Here is a 13,251-nt window from a genome sequence, read left to right on the forward strand (position 1 = left end):
GAAACACCAAAAAAGAAAATCAACCTTCTGCTGGTGGTATCTGATTCAGATATGAAAATGAACATGCGTCAGTCTGCACTGCTTTGGATTGTTATCGAGCAGAACACTTCATCAGCATGGACTTGTCCTCTGGAATGGTGGTTGAAGCATGAAGGGACATGTGAATCTTTAGCACATCTAGCACATAAATATCTTGTGACGCCAGCTACAACAGTGCCATGCGAATGCCTGTTCTCAATTTCAGGTGACATAGTAAACAAGAAACAGGCAGCATTATTTTCTGCAAATGTAAACAAACTTGTTTATCTGAGCGATTGCCTGAACAAGAAGTAGGACTGAGTGGATTTGTAGGCTCTAAAGTTTTACATTGTTTTATTTTTGAATGCAGATTTTTTTTGTACATAATTCTACATTTGTAAGTTCAATTTTCATGATAGAGATTGCACTGCAGTACTTGTAATGGGAGAATTGAAAAATACTATTTTTTACAGTGAAAATATTTGTAATAAAAATTAAATATAAAGTGAGCACTATACGTTTTTGTGTTCCGTGTTGTAATTAAAATTAATATATTTGAAAATATAGAAGACATCCAAAATAATTAAATGGTATTCTATTGTTTAACAGCATGATTAATTGCGATTAATTTTTTTAATCGATTGACAGCCCTAATATTTTTCTTAAAGTTAATTAAGTATTTTAGGAAAAAGTGTCAGGGCAGCCACCAGCAACAGTTGGTGGCTGCACTGAGTTAAAATTTGTTGAGAACCCCTGTGCTGCCACCTCTTAGAAAGGTGGATTTACTATTGCAATGGAAGAAAACCTTCCATCAATTTAGTGTCTGCACTAAAGTAGTTTGTGTCACTGTAGCATTTCTAGTGTAGACATACCCAAAGACATTGACTGGGCCAGCAGTTGTCCACAAGTCAGTGGCAGGGAGGGGACCAATTAGATAGGACCTGGAAGTGGCTTTTCCTGCCTGGTTGAAAGTTATGGATGGACAGAAACAGTCAGTCACCCTGTCTGCCAGTGGGGCATGAAGTTTATTCCCATTGTTAGACACTTCAAAGTAGAAGTGCCTGGTACATGTGTCTTACTCTTTTGGGCTATGTACTCTTAGGGATATATGAGCTTTTCAGTACTTGGTTATTGGGACAATTGTTTACTGATAATGTGACCTGTATTTCAATCTAATCTGTTTGTTTATAGTTTGGTGCATTAGCCAAACTGTATCTTCTGAGTGCATTATGCTAGAAAGAACATTGAATAAAAATTACATTGAAAAATCTTCTGAGACTTAAACTGATGACAGGCCTTTCTTAAAAGTGTGCTTAGTCTATCCTGACACATCATGGCTACCTCTCTGTTCCCAGCTTCTCCCAAAAAACTTCATTCCATTCCAATCCTCAAAGTAACCATTCTTGATTTATTAAAGAATGGTAATACCAACTCTTATATTTTTAACGTGTCCTTTTCTCTCCATTAGATGGCTTGCAGCAACTCAGTTTGAGCCTCTGGCTGCAAGGTCTGCTTTTCCATGCTTTGATGAACCAGCATTTAAAGCCACTTTTCTAATTAAGATCAAGAGAGATGAACAGCACTCCACTCTGTCAAATATGCCAAAGGTACAGTTATGCTCTTCTAATGCACGAATATTAGAGGATGGATGTGTGTCTTTTAGGTGCTCTGTATTAAAAGTACTCTGAATCAGTTTGTTGATTTGTGTCACAAGAGTGCATAGATGACCCAGGCAGGGGTCTGTGCAAGACACCATACAAACATGTAATGAAAAGGCTGACTTGCTCCAAAGACCTTACACATTTAGATTTAGAGTGTATCCCAGATCAAATAACTGTTCAGTGTACTACATGGTACTGGATGTACTATAGGAATGTTGAATGGCTACAGCCAGCAGTTGGACTGAACTGGCATGGGACTGTATATCTACATGCACTTCGGTTGTTGCACCACTTTCTGTCGAACTTAAGATTCTTCTTCGAGGTTTGGTCCGTGTGGATCCCATTTATGGTGTGCATGAGCACAAGATTGAAATCTTCTGTTCTGCAGCATCCATTGGGACAGTGCCTGCACCCTACATGTCCTTGTCCTTGTCCTTGTCCTTGTCCTTGTCCTTGTCCTTGTCCTTGTGCTCCCCAACACAATCGCATATAGACAGTGATGAGCTGCCAAAATCTTAACAATGGGTTCCCTCCTCACCCCACAAGGGGATCGTTGCCCACCCCCGCCACCCTGGGACTCCTGCCCCATCCAGCCCCCTCCCCTGTCCCCTGACTGCCCCCAGAACTGGGCAGGAGGGTCTTGTGGGCCACCGTAGTGGGTGCCCACCTCACCCCTAAGAGTCAGAGGCACCTGCTGGGGGGGGTGAGGTGGGGAGTCCCAGCAGTGCTTACCTGGGGCAGCTCCCAGGAAGCATCCGGCAGGTCCCTCTGGCTCCTAGGGGTGGGGGAGCATAGCTGGGGGGCAGCAGCTACTCCCCCCCACTGATCACATCAAAAGTGGCGCCTTAGGCGCCGACTCCGTGGGTGCTCTGGGGCTGGAGCAGGGCTGCACGTTCAGGGGAGGAGGCGGAGTGGAGGTGAGCCGGGGGTGGGGCGGGGAGCTGCTGGTTGGTGCTCTGCACCACCAAATTTTCCCCTTGGGTGCTCCAGCCCTGGAGCACCCATGGAGTCAGTTGTTGCGGAACAACCGGTTCTAAAAGGGCTTCTAAATTTAACAACCGGCTCTAGCGAACCAGTGGGAAATGGCTCCAGCTCACCACTGCGTATAGAGCAGAGCATCCCTCACTGTCTTTCAGTTCCCAGTTATTGCCTGCGGCAGCGAGGTAAAACTTGGCAGTGTTTGCTTGCTTGCTACCTCCTAGCAGCCATCCACCAGCTTGGTTTGTAAATATTAGATAAATTAGCATAGTGATGAATTTCTGCCCTGTTGGCAGTCTAGTTGGTTTTGTTTAAAATCTTCCCTTTCTTTAGATTACTACTTGGTGCCAAGGCACCTTGCCACCTAATGGCTGAGCCTAAACTCCTTCTCTTTTGCTGTTCACTCATTCTTTCCAGAATCTAGCAGAGGCCCTGATGCAGAAGTTCTTCCCACCACTCTTCCTAGGAATTCCTCAAGCACAGTGTCCCTTAGATTTAACCTCCAGAACTCCTAACTCTTCCACCCCACCTACCCACCCACAGCATCCTGACATCCTGGGTAGACTTCTCCTTATACCTTCTCAGCTATTCTGGGCCCCTTATATACCCTCTAGGTGCTCCTCTGCCTCTTGCTCTACCTATAAGTGATCTAGATCCACTAGATGCCAGTTAGGTCCGTTGCTAGATCCCTTGATGAAGTAGACAACCCAAGAGAATAAGAATATGAGTAGGGTCAGATGCTCAGGAGGAAGAATCAGAAGATGACTCCTTCCAAGATCCCCAAGAGACTCCTCTTAACCCTTTTCAGCTGAATAATCCTGAAGATCTATCTTCCTTCTCTCTGGATGACGCGGTGACATCCCCGCCAATATCACATTCTGATGACTTCAAGCCCTTTCAGGAATTGTTGGGAACAATAGCAGATGCTCAGGACACTGAATTATCTGTAAGGGAGAAAGCACATATGTTATGTGATACTACCCATTCTGATTTCCCAGGCAGATTGGCAATGCGAATAAATGAAAGCATCCAAGAGCCTGTAAAATACCTATGGCAGGTTCAAGCCTTTATTTCCAACATCAAAATGAGCAGCGAAAGATACCAAGTCACTCCAAAAGGATTTAGTGACTCCTAACTCCCTCATGGTATCTGCAGTAAAGGAGAGATCCAAGCAGATAGTACCATACTCCTAAGAACAAAAAGCCAAGAGTTTGATCTTGATCCTACTTTCTGGCATCTTCTTCAAGGGCAAACAGCCAGCTATAAAACCCTGTTTGCTAAATATGACTACCTAGCCTGTGACAAGATCTCATTCATTGATGAGCTCCCCAGAAAGGAGGGCTGATCTCTAATAAGATAGTTAGTTAGTTAGGAACACCCATGATCTGTGTGTCACTAAACCTCTGACTGCCGGAAGCTGGGACTGGACAACTGGATGAATCCACTCAATAATTACCGTGTTCTGTTTGCTCTCTCTGAAGCATCTGGCACCACTCCTGTCTTCAGACGCTGTACTGGGCTAGATGGACCATTGGCCACACTGGGTCAGACCGTTCTTATGTTCTAAAGTGGAAGAATTTTTCCATCTGGACTTCATAACAAGATCTCAACCCATTACGAGCTTCTATTCCCAAGAGTGTAGATCATAGCCTACAGTTCAAGATATCAGGCTCACCATCAGCTCTGTGAGTGTCCATTTAGCAGTCATTTCAACTTGCCACGTTCCTGTTAAAACTTTTTTATATTGTGTTCTCTCATCCCATTGTTTCAAAATTTCTAAAAGCACTGGTTCATGCACCCTGAAGCTTCTCCTATCCTGGGACCTTAATGTAGTTCTTATGGGCCTCCATGGAAAGCATATCCAAGTCCTTACTTCACCAACCTAGTCAAAACAATCTTCCTAGTGGCTATCCCCTCAGCCTGGAGAGTTAGTGAGATTCGAGCACTAACCGTAGGATGACTTCTCTTGCCTCTCCTCCCCCCCCACCCCCATTATGTCCACAGGGTTAAGGTGGTGCTGAGTCCCCACCTTAAATTCCTACCAAGATGGTGTCTGATTTATCATTTAATCCAAACCAACAACCTCGCTATCTTCTTCCCCAAATCACACTCAGACTTAGGAGAAACCAAGTTCCATACATTAGATGTTTCCGGTGACCTTTGTTTAGACCAAACAAAGCCATTCAGTTGACCCCCTTTATCTGTGGTTGTCATAAATAGAAAGGGAAGGGTAAACCCCTTTAAAATCCCTCCTGGCCAGAGGAAATCTCCTCTCACCTGTAAAGGGTTAAGAAGCTAAAGGTAACCTCGCTGGCACCTGACCAAAATGACCAATGAGGAGACAAGATACTTTCAAAAGCTGGTAGGAGGGAGAGAAACAAAGGGTTTGTGGGTCTGTCTACATTTTGTCTTTGCCGGGGATAGACCAGGAATGAAGCCTTAGAACTTTTAGTAAGTAATCTAGCTAGGTATGTGTTAGATTATGATTTCTTTAAATGGCTGAGAAAAGAATTGTGCTGAATAGAATAACTATTTCTGTCTGTGTATCTTTTTTGTAACTTAAGGTTTTTGCCTAGAGGGGTTCTCTATGTTTTGAATCTAATTACCCTGTAAGGTATTTACCATCCTGATTTTACAGGGGGGATTTCTTATTTCTAATTCTATTTTTATTAAAAGTCTTCTTGTAAGAAAACTGAATGCTTTTTCATTGTTCTCAGATCCAGGGGTTTGGATCTGTGGTCACCTATGCAAATTGGTGAGGCTTTTTATCCAACATTTCCCAGGAAAGGGAGGGTGCAAGTGTTGGGAGGATTGTTCATTGTTCTTAAGATCCAAGGGTCTGGGTCTGTAGTCACCTAGGCAAATTGGTGAGGCTTTTTACCAAACCTTGTCGAGGAAGTAGGGTGCAAGGTTTTTGGGAAGTATTTTGGGGGGAAAGACGTGTCCAAACAGCTCTTCCCCAGTAACCAGTATTTGTTTGGTGGTGGTAGCGGCCAATCCAAGGACAAAAGGGTGGAATATTTTGTACCTTGGGGAAGTTTTGACCTAAGCTGGTAAAGATAAGCTTAGGAGGTTTTTCATGCAGGTCCCCACATCTGTACCCTAGAGTTCAGAGTGGGGGAGGAACCTTGACAGTGGTACTGGAAAAGGCTGCAAGAAATCCAGCCATCTCTTCCTAGGGATTATCCAAGTGGACCCCTGATGCATTACAATGTTATGAAATAGAAGATATGCCCATTCCCACAGGCATCTGGGCCCACTCAACTAGAGCCCAGGCAACCTCTTCAGCATATCTAAAATATTCCTATGCCTGAGAGATGCTGGGCAGCCATTTGGTGCTCAGCCCCTTACTTTTACCAAACATTGTGCCCTGGGTTTGGCAACTAGATTAGATGGCAAATTTATAAGCTGCTTCTCTTCTCCTGAGCTCCCTAGGTTAGTCAGCAACTGCTCCTCCTGGCTCCTCTGTTCCCAGATTGGTTCCCTCCATCTGCCCTTGCACTACCACCCTAGCTTGTCTGTCTTCCACTGTGGTACTTCTGCCAAGCTGTAATTAGTCCTTTCTCCCTCCCTGCACCATTCCTAATTTTGGGGGGGGGAGGGTTTTTTTTTTTTAAGGGACAATTGAATTAAGCAGACGCCTCCTATTACTCCCCCTGCCATCCCTTATTTAAAATCAGTGGTGCGCCAATTGCTCCCTGCACCTTGCCACCTGGAATGTGCAGTTTGCTAACCTCTAAAAACAGCATTTTCCAGGTTCCTTTTCACTCAATATGAAAAAGGTGTTAATGAGAATTGGGTAGTAAAGTCCCTCACTTAGTACTGAGAATCCACTTTGTGGGCATGACAAAAGAAATAAAGTAAAATAATCAATTCACTAATGAAATTGTCATCTAAAAAACAATTATTCACTCATCATTCATGTTTAGATTGGCTCCTTGTAATTTGAAATATAATACCTTTTTGATTTCTGAACTAAATAATGGTTACGTTTCTGAATATGCGATTTATATTAGTTGATTCTGAATTTTGCATTCTGTCAAGAATACTTGCCATCTTGTGCATATGCATTACAAAAGTCTTTTAGTTATACAATCCCATACGATTTCTCTAATCTACAGTACATTACATGTAGTACGACAGGTTCAGTGACTTTTCACTCTGATTTTGTAAGGACATCTATGCAGGCTCCCTATAAGGAGCTCCAAGTCTTGTATACTAATTTATTGCCAAGGAAAGTAGTATCTTTATTAACTTAGATTTGATAATTTAGGCCCAGATCCTACCAACACTTGAGCACATGTTGAAGTTCAAGTCCATCAGATTTCTCAGGATTTAGGGATGATGGTGGATAACCAACTGAACATAGCTACAGCATTACATTGGGAGCTCTAGAGGGCTAAAGTGAATCTTGGCTGCATAAACTGTGGAATGTTAAATAGGAGCAGAAGATTGGCATTCTCTGTGTATAGCACTAGTGAGACTGGAATACTGTGTCCAGTTCTAATGTCTAAACTCTTACAATTTTTTTGACATCTTTTTGTTAGCTATAAGGATGATTGGAGGCCTCTGGGAAAACCCGAGTTTATGATGAGAGACTTAAGAAGCTCAAGCATTTAATGTATCCACAGGAAGGTTAAAAAGTGACTTGATCAAGGTCTACAAATAGTACTTACATGGGGAGAAGGTTTCAGAGAAGAGTACTCTTTCAACTAGCTGATGAAGGCATAACAAGATTTAATGGCTGCAAGTTGAAGCTAAACAAATTGAGGTTAGAAATAAAGTGTAAACTTGTATGTGAGGGCATTTAGCCATTGAAACAACTTACCAAGGGGATGTGGTAGATTCTCCATCACTTGATGTCTTTAAGGTAAAATTGGATTGTCTCAGAAAGACACATTCTAATTCAACCAGAAGTTGTGGGCTTGATACAGGAATTATTGGGTGAAAATATGTGGTCTCTGTAATGTAGGTTATACTAGAGGGTCAGAATGGTACCTTCAGGCTTAAAATTTATGAGACTCAGGCTGAAAGTTGATGTGTGTTCAGAATCAGGGCCAGGTTTTCTTGCCTAACAAACAGGGAATACGTTATTTCAAGGTTGTTGTTCCTTCTCTCCACCCCCCTCCCCCCCCCCCCCCCCGTATGAACTATACAGTTTCTTTCAGTCAGCTGTGCAGCCTAATGTAGGCCCTATGCAGAGGATAAGGCAGATAACTCAATTTGTAGTATGCTGTGTACTTTTCTTATAGGATTTTCATAAACTCTGTCTGGCATGCAAAGTAGACCTGGAAAATGTTAGCTTCATCATAAGTACATTTTGTTACATTATGAGCAACTTGCCTATGTATATATCTTGGGGTTTTACATGGCCACTAGTATCTTAGCACCTTTAAAACACAGTCAAACCTCCGGGAATGGAGGTTGTTCGTAACTCTGAACAAAATGTTATGGTGGTTGTTTTGCAAGTTTAGAATTGAACATTGACTTAAACCAGCTTTGAAACTTTACTATGCAGAAGAAAAATGCTGCTTTTAACCATCTTATTTAAATGAATCAAGTTTCCCTACCTGGTCAAATCTTTTTTTTTTAAACTTTCCCTTTTACTTTTTAGTAGCTTGTTTAACACAGTACAGTACAAACAGTACTGTACTGTATTTGTTGTTTTTTTTCCTGCTGCTGCCTGATTGTATACTTCTGGTTCCAAATGAGGTGTGTGGTTGACCAGTCAGCTCATAACTCTGAGGTTCTACTGTAATAAAATGGTCTGACAAACTTACTTATAGTTGCCATTGTGCACTCTAGGTGTAACTTCTCTATACGGTCTCCAAGCCCTTTATCTGATAGGTTCTCCCCCCCCCCCCCCCAATTGGCCTCGGTAGTAACATTATCTTCTCTTTTTTTTCTTTTCTTTTCTTTTTTTTTTTTAAATCTGCAGAATGTAACCATCCCTGTGGCAGCTGGAATAGTTCAAGATGAATTCTTTGTGAGTTTGAAGATGAGTACTTACCTGGTAGCGTTCATTGTTGCAAATCTGAAGAATATCAGTCAGGAGACTAATAGGACTCTGGTATGTTTCCATTGTACTTTTAACCTCTACACATACACGAGTAGCTCTTTGGGATGTTTTCCTGCTTACTCTGTGCCTATCACCTATTATTATAAGAGTGTCTAGCAAATGATCTTATGCTGTGGACTGGATTGATTCCAGAGCGGTGGCCCGCTTGTGTTGCCAGAACTTGACAGCAGGCTCCTGGCTGCAGAAAGTCTGCCCAGAGCAAGGGTCTAGTGGTGCAAGCCACTTGCACAGCTCACAGTGCTGGGGGATTCAGAGCTGATGCCCAAAGTAGGATGGGCTTGTCTGTGAAGGAGCAGTGCCAAGCCAGCCAGAAGGGATATGGATTCAGTACCTGTCCTGCGCAGGCTCCATTGGCAGAGTTCCGGTTACGCCCCAGCTGGAACGTTAACATGTCTACCCACAGCAGAGTCACGGCAGGTGACAATAGCGCTGTCCTGTCCTCCCTCTCCCAAATGGCTACTTCTCTCCCACATCACTGCACATGAGAGCAGGGGACTGCAGAACCCCTCTCCTGTACCCAAAAAAGGGAGTCGGGCTCTATATCTATGTTACCCCGAGCCAACTATCCAAACTAGTCTATGCTCCAAGTAGGACAGACTCGGGCCAGAATCTTAAGTCCATATGTAGGTGCCTGAATATTTCTGCCCTGACTTTTTGAAAAGTGCTGAGCACCTGGCAGCTGCTCTTGACTTCATTTAATCTTTGGTGGCATTGCTTCAGGGATATGGCCTGCTGGGTTGGTGGGAAGCTGTATACTTGAGAATGACAAGAAGGAAGATACTTAGGAGGGATCTTGCAGTATTTAGTCATGCAAGGGGTGTGGGAGCTTCACATGAGTAACAATTTGGGAATCGGACCCTGTCACTAGCAGGAGCTGTCCCTTTGTGGTGAAATGGAAAGATTAGTACTTGTCTAGAAGGAGCCAAAGAGTAGCTTTGTTAACAAAGCTGCAGGAGGGAAAGGAAGCCCTGATCAGATATACTGCTAAGAAATGTTATCTTGATATAACTTGTTCTAAACCAATATATAGAGTAAAATTGTGGATTTTGATCAGACTTCCCTTCTTGCATGGGCAAATAGTTCTAATTAGAGATAAATAGGCCAGGCTCTGTGGTCCAGTTTGAAGGAGCTTTTATTTTTCTTTTGGTTGCTTGTACTGGGGAGAAATTGCCCAATCCCAGGCAAAAATGCTGAGCTTAGATTTTGAATGGAAACTAAAGGGGTAGAATTTGTGCATTCCCACAGTCAAGTCATCGGAGTGGAACACAGCATCTCAGCAGCTGGAATAGCAGCTGCTACCTCTCCACACTTGCTGTACTGGGTGGGGAGGGACTGGAGCAACTGGATCCACCTAGACAAGATTTCTGTGGCCTCTCCCCAATAATCCCCTTGGTTCTAGCTGCTATGGAGCTGATACAGCGAGATACTCAGGCTCACAAGATATATGGAATCTCTGTTTTGCCCTCTCCACCTCATCCAGTTTACCCCAGCTCCAGGTTTAAATGATGCGAGGAACAGTAACTCCTGGGAGAATTGCATTCTTATAGTTGTCATCAACAAATGCATAACCTATGCATCCGGACTCAAACTAGCATTACACACATTCAGATGCATTTGGGGGATAAATGTACCTCAAACAGTTTCAAGTGATGATAATCTCCAAACATTTTGGTATATATAAAAATCACATTCATTTGATATTTCCTTAAAACTAGCCAGGGAATTGCCCCTATCCACTTAGTTTTTTGCCTACCATTTCCCACTCTTGCTGTTTGTGATTGCATCCAATGAAATATTTTCTTGCTTCTCATTTATTTTTATTATTTTATTTTATTTATTATGCCAGGTATCTATATATGCCATGCCACAGAAGCTAGGCCAAGTTCAGCATGCCCTAGACACAGCAGTGAAGCTCCTGGAGTTTTATCAGAAGTATTTTCATATAAAGTATCCTCTTCAAAAATTAGGTAAAGCATTTTCATCTATCTTTTTTTTTAAAATATAAATAAATATAATTTTCTAATAAGTAGCAGTTTTTTCCATACTTCAGAGGGTTTTTCAAAATAAAAATAATTTAAGAATAAAAATCCCTCCAAAACCTGACTTTAAAAAAAAATATTAAAATTCAATAGCTGTTTAACTGGGCTTGTATGAGTGTGTGGGAAATGGGTCCCAGGCTCAAGAAGTTTGCAAACCTTTGGTATAAGAGAGGCCAATTCAGTGTGCCTTCTGGAGAAGTTTTGCTGTACATTTAACACTATATGCTCAGATAGGGACATAGAGAATTCTCAGTATGAGTGACATATCTACCTGACACAAACCTGCAAAACTATTTCTCCGTACGTAATTGCTCTTTAAATCAATGGGATGACTTGTTTACTTACAGCTAGCATGTAGTGTTTGCAGCATTGGTGGCTAAATAGTGAAGTTTGGTAGATATAGATTGTGGTAAAGCAGGTAGATCTGAAGTGCAGCATTACTGTAACTTGTGACTGTCTGGTTCATTTATTTATTTCCCCTCACTCCCCAGATTTGGTAGCTATTCCTGATTTCCAGGCAGGTGCTATGGAAAACTGGGGTTTAATCACCTTTAGAGAGACAACACTCCTTTATGACATTAAAACCTCTTCAGCAATGGATAAAAAGCTGGTAACTGCAGTGATAGCTCATGAGCTGGCTCATCAGGTACTGGATTGAAATGCTATATTTTAACAATGCAGTCTTCTCTCACTCTAACACTTCCCCTTCCCTATTACACTTGCTAAGCATATGCACTGCACCGGGTATAGAGCTTGTGGGTATTTTGCTCTTGGTGTAGCAGGAAACTGGAAGTTACTGGACCGCTGGGTCGTAATCTCTTTCCTAGCTTGTTTGTGGGGAAGCACAACTAAATGTTGTCCTGTACATAGGGTTTGTGGCAAAACCGCAGTGTAGCCCTTCATAAATATCTTTTCTTGGTTGGATTATACGTTTGTTATAATCTTGAAATTTGACTGATTTTTCTCAATCTTGCACAATTAAAAACTGTTTGTTTGTTTTTTGCCCCCCCCCCCCCCCCCCCGCCAGTGGTTTGGTAATTTAGTAACTATGGAATGGTGGAATGATCTTTGGCTGAATGAAGGATTTGCCACTTTTATGGAATACTATGCCATGGAAAGAACTTTCCCAGAGCTGCAGACTGTGAGTACTTCATCTAAATCTGAAGTTTTCTCCCATCAGTGAGGTTTCTTTTTAATTCTGACATAAAATTTTTTTTACCTCCATTTCACAAGGTTTAGGTGATGAAAATCTGACACAAATTGCACTCTAAATTGTTCCAAGGACACTCACTGATAAGATTACAAATAATATGGAATCTTAATCACTGTTTAAATAAAATTGTGTGTGGGCTAAATTTTCAAAAGTGGCCTACAAATTTGCACATGCACTCCTTTACATGTGACCTCCTTTGAAACAGATAAATTGATATTTTCTTCATAGGCACAAAATAATGGGCAAAACTTTTTTGCTTTTGTTTAATCAGTGATCTAGTGTTTAACACTGAACCACGCTTTGCACGAGTGTGTATTTTAACCTACTGTGCAAGTTACGTGTTGTATGCTTCTAAATCTCATTTAGAATCTTGTGGTTGTAACTTTTCAGTCAAACAAGTTGCTTTAAAAAAAAAAAAAATTTAATTGCTGCTTTGAAGCCTAAAATTTCACCACTTGGTGGTGCCAAAAATGTTTTATCAAACTCCTCCCGCATGCACACTTAAAGAAAATAGTATCTAAATCTTCACAGAAAATATATATTGGCCCCAGAGCAACTTGACTATTTTATTCATTGATCTTTCTTTATTTTTCTTATCAGGAGTGCTGTAAGGCCTCAATCCTGCACTCATAAACACATTAGCAGACCTCTGCACCCAGGCAGAGCCCCACTGAAATAAAAAAGGGCAAAATATCTGCCATCTCACTGTTGGATAGTAGTAGGTCAGACTCTTAAGTGTAGGAGGTAGAGGTACTCTGGTAATATTCAGTGTGTTTATTTAAAGTTGCTGCATGTAAATCTAGAATGTAATAAAGATTCAAGGTTCTGGTGCCAAGAAGATCAGGTTTAATGTTCAGTGTGCATATTCCTAACAAGTCATTCTATAGTCCAGTGACTTCACTGTAATTTTTTTAGACTATAATTATTGTGGAATCACTTCTTCAGCCTCATTAGCTCATTCATTTGGAGGAAGGATTATATAAACCATTGCCAGTCCAACCTGTGTTAGACAACGTATTAGCTAAAACACTTCAGTATTTCTGAAGATATTCATACCTATGGCAGGTATGGTTAGATTATTATACAGCATCATACTGTGGGTGTGCAGGCTGCTTTATAGCTGCAAATAACAGACACTGGTTCCTGTACCAACAAATTTACAGTATATGGCCCTGAACCTGCAAAAGGATCTGCCTACACCAATCCTTTGGCTCTGTAGAGTCCCATTGACCTGAATGTGTATGTGCCTTGATTCTGTGTTTG

The 13,251-nt window shown here is 41.8% G+C and overlaps 1 protein-coding gene across 1 annotated transcript in view; it reads left to right on the plus strand.

The window, feature by feature from the left end:
- LNPEP (leucyl and cystinyl aminopeptidase) overlaps window positions 1–13,251 on the plus strand; it is a 108,940-nt gene that overhangs the window by 60,883 nt on the left and 34,806 nt on the right. The window contains exons 3-7 of the mRNA XM_074952894.1: window positions 1,487–1,625; window positions 8,596–8,727; window positions 10,583–10,703; window positions 11,267–11,421; window positions 11,803–11,916. Coding sequence (XP_074808995.1) covers window positions 1,487–1,625; window positions 8,596–8,727; window positions 10,583–10,703; window positions 11,267–11,421; window positions 11,803–11,916 — 661 coding nt within the window. The remainder of the gene's footprint in view (window positions 1–1,486; window positions 1,626–8,595; window positions 8,728–10,582; window positions 10,704–11,266; window positions 11,422–11,802; window positions 11,917–13,251) is intronic.

Source organism: Natator depressus, chromosome 5 (assembly GCF_965152275.1).
Source record: "Natator depressus isolate rNatDep1 chromosome 5, rNatDep2.hap1, whole genome shotgun sequence".
Classification (NCBI taxonomy): domain Eukaryota; kingdom Metazoa; phylum Chordata; order Testudines; family Cheloniidae; genus Natator; species Natator depressus.